We start from the raw sequence: 24395 nt of genomic DNA on the forward strand, positions 1-24395 counted from the left end.
CTAACAATGACCATTCTACTCTGTTTCTATGACCTCAGTGTTTGCTTTTGTTATTTTTTGAAGTTTTATTTATTTGAGAGCAGGGAAGTGCAGCAAGGGAAGGAGAGAGAGTCTTAAGCAGACTCCACGCTGAGCTTGATCCCACCACCCTGAGATTACAACCTGAGTTGAAGCTAAGAGTCAAATGCTCAACCAGCTGTGGTACGTACACACCCTGAGTTCAGCATTTTTAGATTCCACATATAGTCTCTCTCCATCTAACTTATTTCACTTACCATAATACCCTCAAAGTTTATCCATGTTGTCACAAATGGCAAGATTTCTTTTTTTCTCATGGCTGAGTAATTTTCTATTGTATATAATATACCACATCTTCTTTATCCATTCATTCACTGACAGACATATAACTTAACTATTGTGATTAACATTACAGTGAACATGGGAGTATAGATATCTTTTTGAATCCTATTTCAAAGTGGGCTTTTAAATTTTATGCTGTGTTATGGGATTAATGGATCATATTGTAGTTCTATCTTCAATTTCTTAAGGAACCTCTATTCTGTTTTCCACAGTGACTGCACCAATTTTTATTCCCATCAACGAAGAGCAAGGGCTTCCTCTCCTCCACATCCCCACCAGCATTTGTTATCTCTTATCTTTCTGATGAAAGCCATTCTAATAAGTTTGAAGTGATATCTCATTGTGGTTTTAATTTGCATTTCCCTGATAATGAGTGATATTGAACACCTTTTCATATACCTATTGACCACTTGTGTGTGTTCTTTGGAAAGATGGCTATTCAGTTCCTCTACCCATCCTTTAATTGGATTGGGGGGTGGGGGAAGTTTGGTATTGAGTGTATGAATTCCTTATATGTTTTGATCTCAATCCCTTATCAGATATATGGTTTGCAAATATTTTCTCTCATTTTGTAAGATGCACTTTCACTTTATTGATTGTTTCTGTTGCTATACAGACTTTTTGTTTGGTGTAGGCCCACTTATTAATTTTTTCTTTTGTTGCTTGTGCTTTTGGTGTCATAACTAGAAGAATAACTCAAGGCTCATGCCAAGAAGCTACGTTTTCCTCTGGAAATTTTATTGTTTGAGGTCCTACATTTAAGTCTTTCATTCAAGTTTATGTTTTTGAGTGGTATAAGATAGTGGGACAATTTCATTCTTTTGCCTGTGGTTATTCAGTTTTCCCAACACCATTGAAGAGACTGTCCTTTCCCTATTGAGTATTCTTGGCTGCCTTAATAGTTGACTGTATGTGTGGGGTTTTATTTCTGGGCTCTTGATTATGTTCTGTTGGCCCATGTATCTACTTTTATACTGTGCCATACTGTTTGATTAACTTTTTAGTATAGTTTGAGGGGGAGGAGTTAAGGCAGTGGAGGATTAGGGAGACCTTAAGCATGTCTCATCCCTCGAATATGGCTAGATAGTTATCAGATCATTCTGAATACCCAAGAAAATCAATCAGAGGTCTAAGAGGATGAAAACTACAAGTCTACAAGCAAAAAAGTGACCACCTTTCGGAAGATTCTTTTAACAAACAGACCAAAACACAAGCAGAATCTAGTTTTGTTGTTGTTGTTAGGTTTTTTATTTTGTCTTTTTCTTTCTTCTTTTCTTTTCTGGACAAAATGATGAGATGGAGAAATTCACTCCAAAAGAAAGTACAGGAGGTAGTACAACTAGGGATTTAATCAGTATAGATATAAGTAAGATGTCTTAACTAGAATTTAAAACAATGATTACAAGGACATTAGCCAGGCTTAAAAAAAAGCATAGAAGACACTAGAGAGACCCTTACTGCAGAGACAAAAGAACGAAAATCTAGTCAGGACGAAAATTAAAATGCTATAACCAAGATGCAATCCCAAGTGGAGGCCATAAAAGTGAGGATGGACAAAGCAGAAGAGCAAATCAGTAATATAGAAAGGCAATGACCACAAAGGTAGACTTAGGGAACTCAGTGACTTATTAAAATGTATTAACATATATATCATAGGAGTCCCAGAAGATGAAAAGAGAGAAAGGAGGACAGAAGTTTTATTTGCACAAATTATCACTGAAAACTTCCCTAACTTGAGGAAGGACATAGACATCAAAATCCAAAGAGCACAGAGAACACCCATTAAATTCAACAAAAGCTGATCATTGCCAAGGCATATCATAATCAAATTCACAAAATACACAGATAAGGAAAGATTCCTGAAAGCAGCAAGAGACAATGACTTTAACCTACAAGGGAAGACAAGACAGGTTTGCAGCAAATCTGTCTACTGAAAGCTGGTAGAGCAGAAGAGAGTGGAAGGAAATGTTCAACATGCTAAATGGGGAAAATAGGCAGCCAAGAATTCTTAACCAGCAAGACTGTCATTCAGAATAGAAAGAAAGAGTTTCCCAAACAAACAAAAACTAAAGGAGTTCATGACCATTAAACCAACCCTGCAAGAAATTTTAAGGGGGGCTCTCTAGGGTGAAAATAAAAAGACCAATAGCAACAAAGACTAGAAAGGACCAGAAAGCATCACCAGAAACACCAGCTCTACAGGTAACACAATGTACTAAATTCATATCTTTCAACAATCACTCTATAGTATCATTTGAAATCAAGAAGGGTAATGCCTCCAGCTTTGTTCTTTCTCAGTATTGCTTTGACTATTCAGGGTCTTTTGTGGTTCCATATAAACTTAAGGATTTTTTTCCTATGTCTGTGAAAAACTACCATTGGAATTTTTATAGGAATTTGATTGAATCTATAAATAACTTTTGGTAATACAGACATCTTAACAATATTAATTTTTCTGACCCATGAATGTGAGCTATAATTCCATTTGGTTTTTTTTTAATTTCTTTCATCATGGTTTTAAGTTTTCATTGTATAGATCTTTCACCTCCTTATTTAAATTTATTTCCAAGTATTTTGTTGTTTCTTTATGCCATTGTGAGTGGTATCATTTTCTTTATATCTTTTTCAGATATAAAGTTTATAGAAATGCAACTGATTTCTGTATGCTGATTTTGTATACTGCAACTTTACTGAATTCATTGATTAGTTCTGACACTTTTTTGGTGGAGTCTTTAGGATTTTCTACATTTAAGATCATATCATCTGCAAACAAAGACAATTATGCTTCTTCCTTTCCTATTTGGATGTCTTTTTTTTTTTTTCTTGTCTGATTGCTCTGGCTTGGACTTCTAGTCCTATGTTGAATAGGAGTGGTGAGAATGGGCACTCTTGTTCATAGGCTTACTTTTTTTATAGGCTTTTCTTTCTCCCTTCAAACTAGGGGGTTAAGTGAGTATTTTTTACTGAAACAGTAAAGCTAGATATTGTTTCATGAACCTTCATAATCAATTGTGTCTGTGTGTGTGTGTGTGTGTGTTTAGAGTTCTTAGTGTGACTTACAGTAAAAAATTTGAAAATCACTGGCTTAGGGGTTCGTGGGTGGCTCAGTGGGTTAAGCCTCTGCTTTCGGCTCAGGTCATGATCTCAGGGTCCTGGGATGAAGCCCCGAGTCGGGCTCTCTGCTCAGCAGAAAGCCTGCTCCCCCCACCCCCGCCCGCCTGTCTGCCTACTTGTGATCTCTCTCTGTCAAATAAATAAATAAAACCTGAAAAAAATCACTGGCTTAGGGGTTCGTGGGTGGCTCAGTGGGTTAAGCCTCTGCTTTCGGCTCAGGTCATGATCTCAGGGTCCTGGGATGAAGCCCCGAGTCGGGCTCTCTGCTCAGCAGAAAGCCTGCTCCCCCCACCCCCGCCCGCCTGTCTGCCTACTTGTGATCTCTCTCTGTCAAATAAATAAATAAAACCTGAAAAAAATCACTGGCTTAAATCATAGTAATATAACAGTTCTATTTTCAAAGTATTGTTCTTTCTACACTCTTCCTGGCTGATTCCAATTAATCATATGTATTTAAGATTTCAAATCATTTATCTCAAACCTATAATTATTTCATGCATTTCGGGCTAGGAAAGTAAGGTCTTTTTATGTAGCATAATGAGGGCAAGTATTTGATCAGATACTCTAAAAACCCCATTAGAGTAAGGAATAATAAAAATGATATATATGTATTATGCATGTTTTCTTTCCATGAAAAAAAGGGACTACATTTTAGCTTAATGTAGCCATACTATTTGAAGATTTTCTTGTGCAAAAATACTCCTTTGTCATCTGAAATACACTCTCATTTTCAGTTTCTCTTAAGTGGAGCAAAGTACTTTTTTTAGAAGTTGAGCAGAAATTTCTGTCAGAATCCATCTAGATTTTCATTCTTTCCCCAGTCTTTTTTTTTAATTTATTTTTTATTTATTTTCAGCATAACAGTATCATTATTTTTTCACCACATCCAGTGCTCCATTCAATCCGTGCCCTCTATAATATCCACTACCTGGTACCCCAACCTTCCACCCCCCGACCACTTCAAACCTCTCAGATTGTTTTTTAGAGTCCATAGTCTAGTCTTTTTACAGTTATTTATCCACACCAAATTCAGCTTTACATAAACTTCTCAAATCATTCAAATTTGCTTTTATGGTAATAACTCCCTTTTCCATTTATAGTTCATCAGTTTATATAATGATTAAATTATCAATTTAATAAGTACAACTCTTTATAAACAAACCTGGAAACAAGCTCAACAACTTAACCCATAGGAACACAAATGTGTTGGCTTACTAAAAGTATAGCTTTTGTTTTTCATAAGTATAGCATGCCATCAGCATCAGTATGAATGTTTTACAGTAGAAATAATGAATATAGTTCAGGCCATCAGGGTAGTTAAAGGGAGGTCAATTAAGAGATCTCCTATATCAACAAATCTCTGTTGAGATGTAGATTTCCCAATGGAAATCTGAATTCAACATATAAAAAGTAAACTATTTTCCCTGTTAAATTCCCAATTCTTTATTTTTTTTATTTTTCTGCCACTTTAATCCACCCACACTTACCCATGAAATAATTCAGAAATTATCTTTAACTTCTCATGTTCCTTCATTTTTCCTCTTAAGAATATCCCCAATCTATCTCTGTGTTTGCTATGCTACTTTTTTTTTTTTTTTTTTTTGCTATGCTACTCTTAAATCCTCATCATTCTTTGCTTACACTACTACAGAAGGCTCCTGACTAGTATAACACCCACTGGTCCCATTGCCTTAAATTCATTCTACACACACTCACAAGATGACTTCACTAGAGTGAAAATCTGACCTTGTAATTCTTCCAGTTAAAGCCTTTCAGTGACCCTTCACAACTTACATGCATTGAGTCTTGCAATATGCCACAGCACTGGCACTTTTATGATAAATTAATTTATTCATTCATGTGACAATACCTATTGAACACCTAACACCTAGCAGGCTCTGTTTCAGCCTTAGGAATACAGCCATAAATAAAACAAAATTAATGTAAATTTTGTGGAGCCGGGATTTTTACTTTTTTCTTTCACGGCTCTATTCCGACTCCAGGCAGTCTAAACCCAAGGTCTAAAATGTTAGCTCCAACCAATCTCTTTCAACTCATCCTTCCACTCCCTACATGGCATTTTTTCCCTCAAGCAAAATTTGAAAGCTTTTAGTTTACCACACACTGTGCTCTTCATTGCTCCTTTTCCTGGGATTCTTTGTCTTTCTCCAGTGAAAGAAAATAACATAATACCATAAACAATAGTTTTATTTTTATTAACATATAATGTATTATTTGTTTCAGGGGTACAGGTCTGTGATTCATCAGTATTACACAATTCACTGCACTCACCATAGCACATACCGTCCTCAGTGTCCATCACCTAAACATCTCATTCCTCCTGACTCCTACCCCTCCAGCAACCCTCAGTTTGTTTTCTGAGATTAAGAGTTTCTTATGGTTTAAACAATGGTTTTAAATGTATACCAATCATGTGTTATCAACCAGTCCTAGAGAAACATGGAGTTAGAAATAGAATGAATCCAAAAGACTTGAGAGAACATTTTTCCTAAGAGAGACTTCATGATTCAAAGACTCTTAGTGCCCCTGGGAGATAATAGAGCTATCTATTATTAAAATCCAAGAATTATAAATTTAAGAAGGACAAGATATAGTGAAAGCTTTCATCTGGACTCTACTTCATAATTTAAGTGTTTTATGCTTTATGCTTTTTTTCGGAGTTTGGATTACCAGTGTGTAAATTTTGTCTTAACTTATAGATAAAGGGAAGGTCAAACTAAATACATTGATGGAAGAATTGAGAACTGCTTTAGGTAAGTGAAAAATAACTTAATTCTTTACACACTTTTAATGATATTTTCCACCATCCCTTTAGTCCCTTGTTAATTTCACCATTTTAACCCTTATTAATTGAACATTTTTATTAATTAACTAATTAAACATTTCTACCTGCTTTAATAATATGTGATTTTTTTTATAATCTGTGCTTTTGCAACAGAGGTACTAGGTCTTTGCATAAGACAGAAAATTTCAAGATTTAGGTTATAACTGAGATACTATATGTAGCCATAATTATTTGAATAAATCATCAACAATATAATTTCTTGGACAATGATATTAGCCTTACATTATCATATGTAGTATTTTCCTCTAACATTATAAAGACATGCCTTTTATTATAAATAACAGACAGTGTTATATTTTTAAGTCTGATATTAACTCTGCATAATATAAGAGGTGACCTTAGGTCTTTGTTGTTCTTGTAGCAATGGAAGATGGCACTGTACAGACATTTTGTTTTGTTTTTCATAATTTATATTCATTTGATAATATTCTCTTATAGCCATGGCAACAGCCTTTTCTTAATAATGTGGGAATGTTTTTATTCTTCATTCCACCTTTTGATCCTCACTCAACCAAAAGCACAGGCGAGGTCATCAAGAACTGTCCGGACCTTCACTATTATAGATTTTCCTTCAGAGGAGCTGACATCTGAATGTCAGGATAATTTTATACTGGTTTTGTCTTTGAATCATTTGTTTAATTATTTGTTCATACACTGGCTACACAGAAGCATTTAAGACTCTGAAAAGCAGACTTCAAATAGCTGTGAGACAAACAAAACTAGCTGAAGGTATTATAAGAAGGAAATGGAAAGCACTCTAGAATCATGGTCCAGTATTTCTCAGGCCTGAAAGAAGACCAGTTCCTATAATGCCTTAAGTCTATTTTACATACCCAAGTTGTCTTTTCTTAGATAAATTAGATCTGTAGTGTGTATTGAAATACAATATGCATTATTTAAAAAGGTGCGCACCCTCCTGTAGTCGGTCAAAAGAAAATTCAAAGCAATTCTGTTGTTTATCTAGGAAATTTTAACTGGCTTATTGTACTGAATGATAGGGTGTGAACTATATTATATGCTAAGTCAGTTACAAATTTTTTTATTACTATGGATAAAATACATTATACTTAGGAATCTCTTCCACCAGATATTATTTATTTCCCCAGAAAAGTTTTTATCCCTTTGGACTAAGAAGACAGGATCCGCTGAGAACATTGGAAAGCCATGCACAATTCATACACATAAATTTTCAATTAGCCCTACAGTAATTCTTTAAATTGATTTGCTAGTAAAAGACTGAGTTATAGAGTTAGGATTGTCCTAACTCTAGCAAAGTGATTGTCTCTAGTAAAACTTAAACCTCAGTAAGTTATTGGTAGAAGTAAGGGAGATCATGATAGGCTAAGTCAGAAGTGTATAATACTAAATAATAAAAAGAAAAGATATGACAAAAATAATGAATTAAAATACATAAAAAATACACAAAGCACTGACAGTCAGTGTATTCTTATTCTCACGTTCTTGGATGGAAGCTCTCTACTTCATGCAGTTTTCCACTTGTTCTGAGGATCTTGGACCTTGGGTCCACAGGTGACTTATATGAACCACCTGCTTCCTGGACACTCTGTGGAACCTCAATTTAAGTCTCTAATATAATTTTGCAATTCTGATAATATCTCTTCCATTTTTCCAGAAGTTTTGGTGTTCAAAATACAGTGAAGTTTTAAATGATGGACAATTATTATTATATATTATACAATTATTACCATATATTATATAATTCTTGTATAATTATGAATAATTACAAAAATGAAGAATATTGCCCTGTAATTGAACAGATAAGATGGAATGCTCTAAATAGGTAGCAGGATATCCAAAGTTTGTTGGCCAGTATGAGTGCTATGGATTTTTGATGAAAGAGTGTTTCAACCCATCCAGAAAATAAACATAATATTATTAGTATATATTCATAACTCAGAGAGAAGCAACTATATAAAATCCATTCGGATATGCCCAGAGGGTTCCTTAGAGTGTGATTCTAATCCAGGGCTCAAAGTTACAGATTTTCCATAATTATTTTGATTTCAGATGAGGCATGAATACCAATTCATACTCTCTAGTATAATATAAAATATCTTAATCAGTGTTTAATAACGTGGAAAATATTATCCTATAGTGATGGGATGTTTTATGTAAGATTCTGGCAAATGTCAATTTGAAATATTATCTGATGCAACCAGGTAGCAATCTTGGCTTTGCCAGATCTTACCCTTATGGATATTATAACCTGACCATTCCAATTATTTCTTTACAAAATTGAGGTCAAATTTTGTGCTTCTATAATGGAGTCTTTGAATCTGATCCTATACTTGTTTTTCTTATCTATAAAAGGTCCTTCAAAAAGAATGTTAATTTTTAAAAAATGAGAAGATAAACCACAGGCTGGCAGGAAATATTTGCAAAACACATATCTGATAAGGGGCTTATATCAAAAATATTCAAAGAATTCTTAAAACTCAACAATGAGGAAACAAGCTAATTAAAAAGTGAGCAAAAGCTCTGAATATTCACCTCACCAAAGAAGATATACAGATGGCGGATAAGGATATGAAAAGATGTTCAACATCACATGTCATTAGAGAATTGCAAATTAAAATAATGAGGGAACACTACACACCTATTAAAATGGCCAGCAAGAGGAATGCAAAATGGTACAGTCACTTTGGAAGATAATTTGGCAGTTTCTTACAAGGCTAAACCTACTCTTTTCATAAGATCCAATAACCACAAATTAGGTATTTACCCAAATAAGTTGAAAACATGTGAACACAAAACCTGCACACAAATGTTTGTAGCAGCTTTATTTATAATTGCCAAAATTTTCAAGCAAATAAGATGTCCTTGAATAGAAGAATGGATAAACAAACTTTGACATAACCATATAATGAAATATTATTCAGTGATTAAAAAGAAATGAGCTATCAATCTGTGGAAAGATGTGGAAAAGTCAGTGGTTGCCAGGAGTTTGGGGGGTGGCATAGGTAGCATAGGTGGCATAGGCATAGGGAGGTATAGGGAGACGAGATATAAGGGCCACAACAGAACTGTAGGTCAGTGAAATTATTCCGTATGTTACCATAATGGTGACTACATAACATTGCATTTCTCAAAACCCATACTACTATATGATACAAAGAGTGAACACCAAAGACATAGCTTGGATCAGTAAGAAGAAAAGATATAGGAAGCTTCTAGAAGAATCCATGTGCAGACTTCCTATGCTCTCCTTCTTATGAGGGGTTACACGTAACATACCTTACTTCCAGCAGCAAAGATGTAGTTATACACGGATGCCCTGGGAAGCCTGTTGGAGTCTCAGTCCCCAAGGTTTTTTTTTAGGGCTATTCACATAGGCACCCTCTGCCTATCAGCTATCAATATACCAGACTCCCGGAAGAAAAACAGGTATTCACCAGAAATCACATTGTTTGCACAAGTTTAGGCACAGTGAATTAGCATTTTCCGTTGGTATTAGAGGAAACATTCTGAAATCCAAGTTCCCAGATACCAGCCAAGTACAAATAGCAGGCAGTCTCTTCTAAAGGTAGCAGCCTCAGGCCTGCTATGTTAACTCTTTTCTGCGCAGTCTATTTAGTAAGATCTGCTGAAGCATTATCTCTAGTCATTATACCATCTGTTTTACTGTGGGCTTTTTTACCTTTAAGACAGCATTTCTTTGACCAAAATCAAAGCACCAAGTAATAATTACTATAAAAGTATATCATCTATCATTTAGTTTTACCAATTTGAAATCTCTAGAAAGGGCCATTTTTCAGTCACTTGAACCAACCTTATATCTGAAGGACTTATATCTTTCAAGAAAAACTAAACTAATTATTGCATCTTTAACCTACTATGGTCCCTTTTTACTATTAAGATAAGACCCATCAACAAATAATATTAAGTCGGTGTGGTACTCGAATACCCCAAAGATCTGTTTAGGACATGGACACTTATTGAAATACAGAAATACAATTATGGAAATTATAATTATAGAAGTAGAAATCTTCTTCATAGGCTAAAGGTAATAGAGTCACTGATTGAGAGTGTTATACCAATGGATAATAGTATGGGGAGAAAGTAGCAATATTCCATAATTAGTAACTAATTGGTAAAAAAAAAATTGGATATTTTCATGTAACAATAGAGATTGTAATTCTATATACTATCCTCAGATTTAAATATGATCTTAATTTAAGATTGAAGAAGCTTTGCCTAGCAATTTAGAAACTGCAATTGCTCTGAAGCAAAAAGGATATAGCCAAGGCTACTGATTTAAGGGATAAGCTGTAATAAGTAACGGGTCTTTTATTTATTTTTTAATTTAAAATAAATTTTATTAACACATAATATATTATTTGCCCCAGGGATACAGGTCTGTGAATCATCAGGCTTGCACATTTCACAGCACTCACCATAGCACATACCCTCCCCAATGTCCACAACCCATCCACCCCAACTAGCCACCCTCAGTTTGTTTCGGGAGATTAAGAATCTCTTGCAATGAGTCTTTTAATGAATACTATTGATACAATGTGTTAATGCTTCTGAAGCTTGGCCTAACCTCATGCACATCAGAATGAATCAGTCTGGGGTGCCTGGGTGGCTCAGTGGGTTGAAGCCTCTGCCTTCAGCTCCAGTCATGATCCAGGGTCCTGGGATCAAGCCCCACATCGTGCTCTCTGCTCAGCAGGGAGCTTGCTTCCCTCTCTCTCTCTGCCTACTTGTGATCTCTGTCTGTCAAATAAATAAATAAAATCTTTAAAAAAAAAAAAAGAAGAATGAATCAGTCTGACTTCTGTCTTGAAGGATACTCTTCTCAAAACAAAGAATTTCACGTAAAGAGCAGTTCATCGTTTAAAATTATTAAATATATACGGAAATGAAACACTATGAGTAAGATACCTGTCATGAACAACCTTTAGCAAAATCAGATCCATGAAGATTTTAGATTTTGAAATTATCAGACCAAAAATTATTAAATAAGCATGCTTAATATAATTTAATAATTAAAAGAGAGGCTTGAGTACATTTGAGTAAAGAGCAAGCGGATTTGATAAAGAACCAAATAGACTTTGAGAAATGAAAATAGTAAAAATTTAAAACATTTTAAGATTTTAACAGTAATTTATAAACAGCTGAAGAAACAACTAAGGAACTTAAGAAATTACAATGTATATATCCAGAAAGACAAAGAAATGTAAACTATGAAAGAGAGGTTATGAGACACCAAGGATAGATAAGAAAATCTAACATATATCTAGAAATCCAGGAGGAAAAGATAAAGAGAGCAAAATAGAGGCAATATTTGAAAAGAACTTCCCAGAACAGATAAATAGTGCCAATCTAAAGAAGCTAAATGAGTCCTAAGCAGAATAAATAAAAAGAAATATCCATACAAGACATATACATTTGAAATATGCAACATACCTAATTTATTGATTGAAAGTTTAGGATTCTAGACAGTAAGCTTTCAGAGATTCACTTTCCACTGATTTAAACCAAAAAACTTAATTAAACCAAAATTGGTTTTCCTTTCTAAAGTTACAAAAGTATAAGACTATTTATAATAATCAAAAGATTACCATAAAAATAATACAAAACAAAAATTATTGGGGAAGCCCAAGACCCTATTTTTGGAACAATTTCTAATAAGCATCAACTATGTGCATTTATATATATATTATATTCATATAGGCATATAATCTATGTACCTTTCTAGACTTATGTGCCTAATATTCTACTGCTCCTAATATTATTATAATTTCAAACTATCAAGAAAACAACCTCCATTTCTATTTTGTGAAGGAAAGACCCAAATTATTAATTGTTTTGTTTTGTTATGTATTTATATAATCACTCAAGGTGATAATTTTAATTTTTTGTTTGTTATAGAATACATGATTTTTAACTACCCATGAAGTTGTCTTAATGGCACATGAGTGAAAATATTGCTAGTTAACAGCATTTGATTGTAATAACTCACTACTTTTGTGTTCTTCCCAAATTCTTCTTCGTCACAATTTCTGTCTTTTCTAGGTGAGCAGATAGATGTCAGTGATGTATATGATGTTCTGAAAGACATGAAAGTGGAAGTCACAGACAAGGAATACTTTAATTTTGTAAAAACTCTACCACTTGACGGTAAGGATTTAAAATATACTGTGTATACTTCAAGGAGCTTTAGAGTGCTTGACTGTAGGATTTTCTTCTAAAATGATACCAGATTGTTACCAGGTTGTTTTGTTTTCTTTTTTAAAAAAAAATCATTTTTAAAAATTGTTTTTTCTAGAATGCAACTTTCTTTTTAATTATTTGATTTTTCGTTGATTTGTTCTATTGTTTTTTTGGTTTCTATTTCATTGATTTCTGCTCTGATCTTTATGATTTCTCTCCTCCTGTTGGGCTTAGGGTTTCTTTCTTGTTCTTTCTCCAGCTCCTTTAGGTGTAGGGTTAGGTTGTGTACCTGAGACCTTTCTTGTTTCTTGAGAAAGGCTTGTACCGCTATATATTTTCCTCTCAGGACTGCCTTTGTTGTGTCCCACAGATTTTGAACCATTGTATTTTCATTATCATTTGTTTCCATGATTTTTTTCAATTCTTCTTTAATTTCCTGGTTGACCCATTCATTCTTTAGAAGGATGCTGTTTAGTCTCCATGTATTTGGGTTCTTTCCAAACTTCCTTTTGTGGTTGAGTTCTAGCTTTAGAGCATTGTGGTCTGAAAATATGCAGGGAATGATCCCAATCTTTTGATACCGGTTGAGTCCTGATTTAGGACCGAGGATGTGATCTATTCTGGAGAATGTTCCATGTGCACTAGAGAAGAATGTGTATTCTGTTGCTTTGGGATGAAATATTCTGAATATATCTGTGATGTCCATCTGATTTTTGCCAAAGAAAATTTGGGTCATTTAGTTTTTATTATGGTGGGCAATAGCTCTCTCACTTAATCCTGCCAATAACGTATATGTATTGTTGTTCTCGGTTCCATTAATACTCCTGAGAGTGGAAAGATATAAAAATGGAAGAATAAAGAGTGTAAGGAAAGAAACCAGCGATAAACATTAATCAAAGGAGATACATGCTTTATAAGTTTTAAGCCATAATCCTTGCCTTTAATGCAAGAGTGAATAAATTTGCCTCATTAAAATCTTTCTCCAAAGAAACTTTATTATTATTTAAGGATAAACCAGGTAAATTTCAGAAAAATTATTAACAAGTCTATCTTTTTGAAATTATGGAGTTAGGGAAAGAATTGTAGGATACTTATTGTTTCGGTGACTCTCCCTTACTATTTTTCTCTCACCTGAATTATGCCTTTTCTTACAGCTGAAGGGAAGGTATACCAAAAAAGGTTGCTGGATGGTGTGAAGACTCTTAAAAGTGAGTGAGAAATATAATGAAAAAGCAGATAAATCTGAGATATTCTCTTATTTTTCATATACATTAATTTATTTTTATTACATTAAAAACTTTATGTATGTATTTTCTAATATTTATGGATATGTTATATGTGCCATAAAGTCCTGGAAAATTACCCAGCCCTTTTAGAACTTGTACTATGTTGATATGAACAAAAGATACAATCAAACAATGAGACTTTACATCTAGTTTTAATGCTGATCCTCCTTGTACACTTGGCCAGGTCTTACTGGGCTTTAATGTTTTCATGTGTAAAGTTAGAACCATAATATACATGAACTAATAAGGAATTTTTCCACATCCTTGGTTGTTTTTATGATCTTTGTCTCTCCTAAGGAGGAAAGGTTGATATGAATAACCTGGACACATTTCTGAAAAATATGGGGATTGAGCTTTCACATAAAGAACTTGAAGATTTTTCACAAAACCTACCAGTTGATGGTGAGCATTGTACATAAAAATATATTCCCTTTAGGACAGCTTGGGTTTGAGAGTATCAATAGAACAATGATAGTATTTACTACCAACAGGATATTTTTTAAAAGATTTTATTTATTTATTTGAGAGAGAGCACAAACTGGGGGGAGGGTCCTGAGGAGGGGAAGAAGCAAGCTCCCCACTGAGCAGGGAGCCTGACTTAGGGCTCACTCCCAACACATCTGGATCGTGACCAGAGCTGAAGGCAGCAGCTTAACTGGCTGAACCACCCAGACACCCCTCAACAGAACATTTTTAAAAGCATGTAGCTGAATGTAGGTCTCAAATGAAAGCACATCAGACTCCTCATTAACAGAGTATTCTATGAATAATGAAAATTAGTGAGAGTTCTGAAAAACCATTCTTAGGTCAAAGCAGGAAGAAGAAAAGGAAAACAGAATGTGAAACATTCAAAAGAAACATTAAACAGTGAGTAAAAGAACAGTCTATGATGAAGAATGATTAGACTTGGTTGTTCAGATATAGTCAGAAAGACTAGAAGGGGATAGAGGGAAACACACTAAGAATTTCAAGAGATATAATTGTGGATATGGAGTGAAATAATATCATTATAATAAGGTATTATGCATAACATGAAATTAAGATGTTAATTATATTAATAAATGAACATTTTTCCAAAGTAAAAGAAATAAATTACCAATATTGACCAAAGAAGAAGTGAAAAATATGAATAGGCCAATAATGACAGTTGAAAAAAACTATCAAATAATTACATCTGTCAATTTCCCACCAGCACCCACCACCACTCTAACAAAGGGTAACAGGCCCAGAGAGTTTTAAGAATAAATTCTTTCAGATCTTTAAGGAACTGTTTACTTTAATGCTTACTGATCCAGAGGAGTCCAGTTTAAGATGATAAAGAAACCAAAATCTGTCTAGTTTTTCTTTCCTCCAATATCTAACAAAGTGAACAACAAGAACAAAAAAGTAAAAAATCAGCAAAGGAAATCATCACCAATCAAATAGTAAAAGGAGGCCAGTCTAATGCCATAAATGTTTAATGAGGACAACTAAGGAGATAAAAGATTTTTTTTAGTACAAACAGTAGTATAACACAATTAGACTCCTCTTAGCCTTTCTCCTCCCTCAGAAATTAACCTGGTAAAATCCAGGTAAAATCACTAAAATGCCCAGATCTAGAGTGAAGCAAATTGGATAGATAACTTTCTCTCTCTCTCTCTAAAAAATCTAGTATATATGGATAATTCACAAAGTGAACCAACATAAGAATATCAAATATCTTTAAAATAGAGAATATAGCAAATAAAATTTTTTAAATCAAATCTAGTTTAAGGAAAAAAAGAAAAGTTTTCTAAAATGAAGGAATGAATGCAGGTCAAAGACACAACACCAGTTCCAGAAAATGTTGATCCAGAATATTCTACAGTGAAGTAATTCTTAGTTTACTTATTGAGGAAAAATGGGAATTCTTAAAACATACAGATGTTAGAAAGCATGTAATAGATTAGGAGGGGAGGCAATAGGTTTCCAAACCAACATTTAATTCTAGAAAAGAATGGATAATCATATCAAAAAATGGGCAGAAGATATGAACAGACACTTCTCCAATGAAGACATACAAATGGCTATCAGACACATGAAAAAATGCTCATCATCACTAGCCATCAGGGAGAGTCAAATTAAAACCACCTTGAGATATCACCTTACACCAGTTAGAATGGCCAAAATTAGCAAGACATGAAACAACATGTGTTGGAGGGGATGTGGAGAAAGGGGAACCCTTTTACACTGTTGGTGGGAATGCAAGTTGGTCCAGCCACTTCGGAGAACAGTGTGGAGATTCCTCAAGAAATTAAAAATAGAGCTTCCCTATGACCCTACAATTGCACTACTGGGTATTGACCCCAAAGATACAGATGTAGTGAAAAGAAGGGCCATCTGTACCCCAATGTTTATAGCAGCAATGGCCATGGTCGCCAAACTGTGGAAAGAACCAAGATGCCCTTCAGTGGACGAATGAATAAGGAAGACGTGGTCCATATACACTATGGAATATTATGCCTCCATCAGAAAGGATGAATACCCAACTTTTGTAGCAACATGGACAGGACTGGAAGAGATTATGCTGAGTGAAATAAGTCAAGCAGAGAGACTCAATTATCATATGGTTTCACTTATTTGTGGAGCATAACAAATAGCATGGAGGACAAGGGGAGTTAGAGAGGAGAAGGGAGTTGGGGGAAATTGGAAGGGGAGGTGAACCATGAGAGACTATGGACTCTGAAAAACAGTCTGAGGGGTTTGAAGCGGCGAGGGGTGAGAGGTTGGGGGAACCAGGTGGTGGGTATTAGAGAGGGCACAAATTGCATGGAGCACTGGGTGTGGTGCAAAAACAATTAATACTGTTATGATGAAAATTAATTGATTAATTAATTAAAAATAAAAATAAATAAATATTTAAAAACTTATCCTTATACCTAAGTAAGTATGATGAAAAATTAATAGTCTAGAACTAAAATTCAAGATGATATTAACATTCTAGTTGGGGGACAGGTGTCATAGGTAGAGAAAGCAGAAGGAACAGTCTCATTCTTTGTCTTTGACTGCTCTGTTTTACAGTTGATGGGAAGGTTGATCTGGAAAATGTGACACTGAAAATGAAAGATTTTACAGGTGAGTTTCTATAACACTGAAACCCTAATGCCTCATAATAAATTATATTTTAAATGTTATTGTCCCAGTAGTCTATTGGTCATATTAATTTTACCATCTTACAAGTTATTGTAAAATATTTCTGCCTGATAAAATCCATTTGATCTTGAATTATATGTTTTAAAAATAAACTACAGAACTTGTTTTTGATAACAAGTCCTATATACTGTAGAAATGTTTTTCTCATATATGTATATATATCTTTGCCTACACGTAAATAGCTAAATTTTAGGTAATCATATGAATAAATAAGGTTAAGTTTTGTAAAGCTCAAGATTTTGTGGATTGTGTGAACAATCAATTCCATAAGTCAGTATAAGATCTCTTGCCATAATTATTTCTCTTGGCAATTCATTATCCAATTTGGTAACTAGATTTTATTCTACACATTATCCCCCAAACTATGAGAGACTTTCTTGTATTGATAATTTAGGAACAAGTTTGCTTTGACTTCTAATGATACACTATTTCTACATCCCATTTTACCTTTGCTCTTTAACCCCAAATTGAGAATGATGCAATAAAAGCTATTTTAAATATATTTTAAAAATACGTATCATATAGGTCAAGAACTTGGAAGTTTTGAACCTCCATAATATTGAGTTATTAATTTCTAAAATTTTCACCTATAAATACTCTATTTTCAAAGGAGAAAAGGTTGATGCCACTGATCTAAAAAACATTCTTGGAGACATGGGGATAGAAGTCAATGATAAGGAATGTCTTGATCTACAAAAATCACTACCAGTTGATGGTGAGCTGCATCTGCAACCTCCAGAAAGTTCGGTTTTAAGGTTCTGCTTGTGATGTTTATACTTTAAAATGACATATGTTCAGGCACCCGTCCTTCAGCTCTTGTTTCTGTGTGAACAGTCTGTTCCTCTGTGCCAATTCAAGTACAAAATCCAGCTGTCAAAAGAATCCTTTTCCACAAAATCATTGTTAGGGAAAGATGTTACTAATGATTTTTAAAGGGAGAGGAAAGAAGGATTTATATCTTGTCTCTCTCAGTAACATTGCAGAAGTCCTCATAAATTCCTGTTCTCTCCCAGAGTCAGTTTTCCTTGCGTTGCCCCTGGAGATTCCCTTTTCCTAATCCTTATCCCTCCCAGAGCTAAACTCTGAAAACACCTCCCTCTGTCAAGCTCAATTTATTTTCTTTATCAATTTTTTATTTTATTTTATTTTATAAATATTTAATAAAATATAATTTATTTTATTTTAATTCCAATGCCGCTAACATACAGTGTCATATAATATGTACATATATAGTACAATATAGTCATTCAACAATTCTTTACATCAGCCAGTGTACTTCTTTTTTTTTCTTACGATTGTATTTATTTATTAGAGAAAGAGAGAGAGCATAAACAGGGAAAGGAGCAGAGGGAAAAGGACAAGAAGACTCCCTGCTGAGTACGGGCCTAGCACAGGGCTCAATCCCAGGACCCCAAGTTCATGACCTTAACTGAGTGACCCAGGTGCCCACAAGTATGCTTCTTAATCCCCTATCACCTATTTCACCCATCACCACACCTACAGCAGGTTCTCTGTAGTTAAGAGTCTGTTTCCTGTTTTTTTTTCTCTCTCTCTCTCTTTTTTTTTCCTTTGCTTGTTTTGGTTGTTAAATTCCACAGATGAGTGAGATCATATGGTATTTGTCTTTCTCTGCCTGACTTATTTCACTTAGCATAATACTCTCTAGCCCCGTCCATGCCATTGCAAATGGCAACATTTCATTCTTTTTTATGGCTGAATAATATTATACTTATATAATAAACATATATATTCCATATTTATATAATATAGTATACATATATCCCACATCTTCTTTATCCATTTATCTATCACTACATACTTGGGCGGCTTCCATAATTTGGCTATTATAAATAATGCTGCTATAAACATGGGGGTGCATGATTCCCTTTGAATTAGTGGTTTTATATTGGGGGTGTGATTCGTGGATGGATTACTGGATCTAGTAACAATAACAGCTAACATATGTTGAGACCTAATGATGTGCCAAGTTTGTTCTCACATCACAGATGACGGCACCTTATGCCCATTTATAGTAGAGGAAATTGTGGTACAGAAAGGCCACAGTTTCTTCCTTAAGGCCACAAAGCTAGGCAGCAGCAGAACAAGAATTTGAACCCAAGCTTTACCTCTACATTATGTATCACTCTGTACCATAGTGAGAAATTTTTAATTGCTTAACTTCATGGTGATTTGAAGGTGAAAGTGGATGGATTTCTAAAGTTAGTCACACAAAGGAAACTCTGACCCTTGTATTCTATTTGTGACTCATTCTGTGTCCGGAACTGTGCCTTTTCTTACAGATGATAAGAAAGTTTTTCAGAACAGATTGCTATCAGCTTTGAAGTCCTTCAAAGGTAGGTAAGAAATAGAATGAGAAAATATATAAGAGATTTTTAATCTCTGTATTTGTATTTTTTCCTAGTTGTTAGATCATGATTTCTCTGCCATTCCTTCTACATATTAATCTTAAAGTCTTTTTTTTTTTTTTTTTGGTGCTATATACGCTCGATCCCAGTGTGAGACTCAAAGGAATCAGTCCTAAGGATCTCCACAATTGTCTTTCTATGTCTTTCTATGATCTCCACAGTTGTCTTTCTATGTCTTTTAGATAGGTCCAATTAGACTCTTAACCTTTACAGTGCTGAAAATAAGCATCATAATGCTCAGTTGTGAACTGTTAGTTTTCTTCTATTTTTTCTTTCTTTTTTTTTTTTTTTTTTTTTAAGAGAGTGCAGGGGAAGGGAGAAGGAGCGGGAGAGAGAGAATCCTAAGCAGGCTCCCTGACCAGTATGAAACCCAATGAGGGGGCTCAGTCTCATCACCCTGAGATCACAACTGAGCCGAAGGAGAGTCAGACACTTAACTGACTGAGCCATCCAGGCATCCCTCTTCTATTTTTTTCAATATAAAAGGTGCTATATGCCCACTAAATATAAATTAAAGAAAAAATAATCATCTATAATCCTACTGTCTAATCATTACCATTCTTAATATTCTGAAGCCCTACATAATTAAACTAACAATAATCTCATCGAGTCAGAAATGCTCTGAAATTCCATTGGAAGACTCTATAAAAGACACCAACATACAAGTCTTGATAAGTCAAACATAGTCACTTTTTCTTGCAGTGATGGAATACACTGTTATCCCTATAGCTAAGCAGTTAACCTATTTACCTAAGGGCCACAATATTAAAGCTACATCCAATATTAGAATCACATTGACTTAAGATAGTTACAGTACAATAGGTTTAGGGGAAATGAATGCACGTAATGGAATAATAAACCGATGTTGTCCATCTGAGATTCACTCTATTTATGTGCTTGCTGATTGTGGAATGTCAGAGTCACATGCATTGTTTACATTATTCATGTATGTATATTTTTACTGGGCATATAATTTTAATTCATATATATTAAATGACTTCATGATACAACTTCACCCTGTAAAATAACATTTTTTTTCCTGTGCAATCACCTTCTGTAACAGCTATGGCTATGTCACTTTCTGTGGAATGAAGATATAATGGTTTACTTACCAATTCCCTGTTATTAGAAATTTAAATTATGGTTCTTCCTTCTTCCTTCCCTCCCTTCCTTTCTTCCCTCTTTCTTTCTTTTTCTTTCTTTATTTATTACCAGTAAGATTATAATGAACATTTCCCTTCCCCTTTTGCATAGCTTTTTCTGCATTCCCAAAAGTGGAATTAGTGGGCTAAGAGATATGAACATTTTAAAGAATCATGATAGTTATTGCCAAATCACTTTCCAATAAGGTAATTCCAGTTAAAACTCTAACCAGCAGCCAGGCCTATTGAGAGTTGAATTAACTTATCAGCACAAGAAATATTTTTCATATTGTGTCTTTATTGTTTTTTTTTCTTACATCTCCCTCTCTTTCTAAGGAGGGAAGATTAATGTCAATAACCTGAACACAGTTCTGGGGAACATGGGGATCAAGCTCAAAAATAAGGAACTTAAAAGTGTGCTACAAAAGCAATCTATGGATGGTGAGCATTGCAAACAATTATTTTGCCTTTTAGGGGAGGGCTTAGAATCTTGGGATCATACATAAGAACTTTTAGAACTAGATTGATTTGATGAATTTAAGATATATTTAAGAATTATGAGGGTATTATAGAGGGCACGGATTGCATGGAGCACTGGGTGTGGTGAAAAAATAATGAATACTGTTTTTCTGAAAATAAATAAATTGAAAAAATTTAAAAAAAAAAGAATTATGAAGAAGAACTTGGCCTTAAGGTAAAAAGAAATCCTGTATTCATCTGTATTCATCTGAATTCATCTGTATTCATCTGAAATTATCACCCTACTCACAATGATTACTGCTGAGAGGATATTCACAGCTGATGTCATGCCAGAGGATGGTAGAGAGAAACAAACATGGGAACAGTGGGGGAAATGACTGAATGCCCAACCAAGACAGCCTGAAATAATTGAGAGAAAAATATCCATGATAATAACTAATAGATCATTAATGTTTCCTCAAATATCTAATAAGCCCATGTCACCACCATACTGAGATAGACACAGGAGTTGAAACACTAGAGAAAAGCTTATTGTGAATAGATGGAAGATTATGAAGCCCCTGGCTTAGTATTTGGGCTAGATGTAAGGTTCACCAAAAACAAACAAACCAAAACGAATTGACCTTTATTGATGATTTCTTTTGCCATACTTACAAGAAAGTCTCTGAAGATCTGAGAACTGGAGCTAATATGTTTGTCATAGTCAGACCCTGTGTTCAAGGGACATGGGCCAAATGCCGTTGTCCTTACTAATAAGGAATCAAGTGCTCAAACCAAGGAATATAAATTTAAGGTGAACACAATTATTTAATAGAATATATGGGCTTTTCACTTCGCTCCATGTCACAGCTTTCCTGTCTTGTGTCAATGTCTGACTTTTTTATGTTTTGTATTACAGCTGATGGAAATGTATCTCTGAAAAAAGTAATGAGTGATGTGACAGCAGTTATAGGCAAGTTAAAAAGTTATCATAAAGATTAAAATTCTAATTCTTTTTTTTTTGGCAGGGAAAAATTTTATTTTTACTTTTTTTTTTTAATTTTTTATTTTTTATAAACATATGTTTTTATCCCCAGGGGTACAGGTCTGTGAATCACCAGGTTTACACACTTCACAGCACTCACCAAAGCACATACCCTCTCCAGTGTCCATAATAAAATTCTAATTCTTTAATGACATTTTCCCATCTTGTCTTTTCAGTGAACACATAAATCTATAAGCGTTTTACTAATTTCCATGACTCCCCCTCAACAAAATAACTAGAATATTTCCAGTATCGTTACATCAACACGTGGTTGCTTCCTTCTCCTTTTACCATGCCTTCCCACTTTTTGAGATAACACTACCCTGAATTTTATATTGCCTCTTCTTCTTTTTAAAAAATCATAATTTTATTACCTATATAACAACATAGTCTTTCATTTTGTTTCATTTGCCTCTATAAAAATGCTTTCATAAATGATATGCAATGTTCCCTAACCCTAATAATGGAAGGGTTCTATAACTTGTTTTTTGAAAGATAATTGTGAGAAATGTGTAAAGAAAAGCAAAAAATCCCTGCCCAAAAAGTCAGGATAGTGATAATCTCTAGAGAAAGAGTGTGGATAGGGACTGGAAAAGACAATGAGAGACCCCCAGAGTGTTATCGTGTTCTGTTTCTCACCTAGATGGTGGTTACAAGGGTGTTGTTACAAGTGCTTGTGTCTAGTTGTTCAGAGTCAGTCTTTGGGTCACCTGGATTAAATTTTTTTCTCATTTCTCTGTAGCAAGTCTTATATCCTCTAAAACACCAATAATAATGCTTCTGATCTTTACCACTGAAAAGCTGAAAATCTGTATCAGGGTAAAACAAACTACTGGCCACACACCAAATCTAGTCCCCTGCCTCTTTTTATAAATAAAGTTTTATTGGACCTGCATTATTAATGGCTGCTTTTGTGCTACAATAGCAGAGTTGAGTAGCTGCAACAGAGGCTCTATATCCTGCAAATTCTAAAATATTTACTATCTGTCTCTTTACAAAAAAAGTATGCTAATCCTTCATCTAGATTACCACAATAATACTTGAAGTAAAACTTAAGATACTGGCCAAATAATCTAATAATTTTCAGACAAGCAGAGAGCAATATTAGGTTAACCTTTACATTCTAATTTACAAGACAATAATTACTTAATTCCACAGTTTACTGAGAATTATGCTTTCTTAGCTCCAACGCTATGAAAGTGCGTCTTTCCCTAGGGTCAAGGGAGTGAATCCTAATTCTCTGCCTGCCCTGTACTCCACTGGGCAGATCTTACTGTACCTTTGTCTTCCATCTGGCAGCCAGAGATGTTGATTTATAAATGTGGACAATTTTATTTCATTTTTTTGAATACTTAGATAATTAGAATACTCTAATACTTAGTAATACTTAGATACTTAGATAATAGTGTTAACTATAGTTGCCATTTCTCTTTTTTAAAGGAGAAAAAGTTAATGTCAAAGATCTGAAAAATATTTTAGAAGATATTGGGATAGAATTCACACCTCGAGAATACCTCGAACTGGTAAAAAGTCTTCCAATTGATGGTAAGCGTTTCAAATACTATGAGAGCTTTCAAGGGAAGTTGATCCTTTGTGGTTAAGACAACTTAAAAAAAAAAAGCTGTATTTATTACATATTCTAATTTTAAAACAACCACAAAAAGAAAGTGTAAGAAATTTTAGCATGGCCTTGTTCTTCCTTTGGGAAGTGTAATTTCGTTCTTTCTTTGGGAATCAGCAACTCTATTTTCTTGCCTTTGGGTATAAAATTTTATTGTTGTCGCCTTCAAAACTAAAAGTTAAGCTAAGAGATGTAAAAAAGGGTGGGAGGAGTAGAAAGGAGTAGGAGAAAGAAGGAAAAGCCACAGAAAGTGAAAGAAAGATGTGTTCATATTCCATTAAGGCGTTCGCCTCCAGTTGCTGGCTTTGCACTCAGTCAGACACAGCACCCTGAGAGTTTTCTCAGAGTTCCAGGTTCACTGGAGGTAAAAATCAAAGTTATCCCTAAGGCAAATCATTTAAAAGTATCTTTGTGAAATGATACATATATTCTATTTAAATATCTATAATTACTTTATCTGTGACATCAATTGTGCCTTTTCTTACAGATTATGGAAATATATATAAAAATAGATTGCTAGATGATGTGAAATCTTTCAATCGTAAGTAACATGATGAAAAGAAAGATAAATAAGGCTCTCCTGCCTCATATGATCATTGGCTCTTCTCTTGTGGATCTTACCACCTCTCATCTGAACTGATTTTGCTATTTTGAATATAGATGCCATGTTCAAAATCTTTCCTTTTGCTGCTTAGTAAATTTGGTCTTTATCAAATTTAGCTTAAGAG

The 24395-nt window shown here is 34.2% G+C and overlaps 1 protein-coding gene across 5 annotated transcripts in view; it reads left to right on the top strand.

Annotated features, from left to right (window-relative positions):
- Positions 1–24395, top strand: part of EFCAB3 (EF-hand calcium binding domain 3) — a 208997-nt gene that overhangs the window by 74263 nt on the left and 110339 nt on the right. For 4 of the 5 annotated variants that reach the window (XM_032320145.1, XM_032320147.1, XM_032320146.1 and 1 more), the window contains 11 exons: positions 6195–6248; positions 12380–12484; positions 13672–13725; positions 14101–14205; positions 16843–16896; positions 17585–17689; positions 19275–19328; positions 20879–20983; positions 21921–21974; positions 23487–23591; positions 24155–24208. In XM_032320145.1, the coding sequence (XP_032176036.1) occupies positions 6195–6248; positions 12380–12484; positions 13672–13725; positions 14101–14205; positions 16843–16896; positions 17585–17689; positions 19275–19328; positions 20879–20983; positions 21921–21974; positions 23487–23591; positions 24155–24208 (849 nt within the window). Of the gene's footprint in view, positions 1–6194; positions 6249–12379; positions 12485–13671; positions 13726–14100; positions 14206–16842; positions 16897–17584; positions 17690–19274; positions 19329–20878; positions 20984–21920; positions 21975–23486; positions 23592–24154; positions 24209–24395 lie in introns of those variants that run through there. The other variant, XM_032320150.1, reaches the window with a different exon arrangement.

Source organism: Mustela erminea, chromosome 18 (genome assembly GCF_009829155.1).
Source record: "Mustela erminea isolate mMusErm1 chromosome 18, mMusErm1.Pri, whole genome shotgun sequence".
Classification (NCBI taxonomy): domain Eukaryota; kingdom Metazoa; phylum Chordata; class Mammalia; order Carnivora; family Mustelidae; genus Mustela; species Mustela erminea.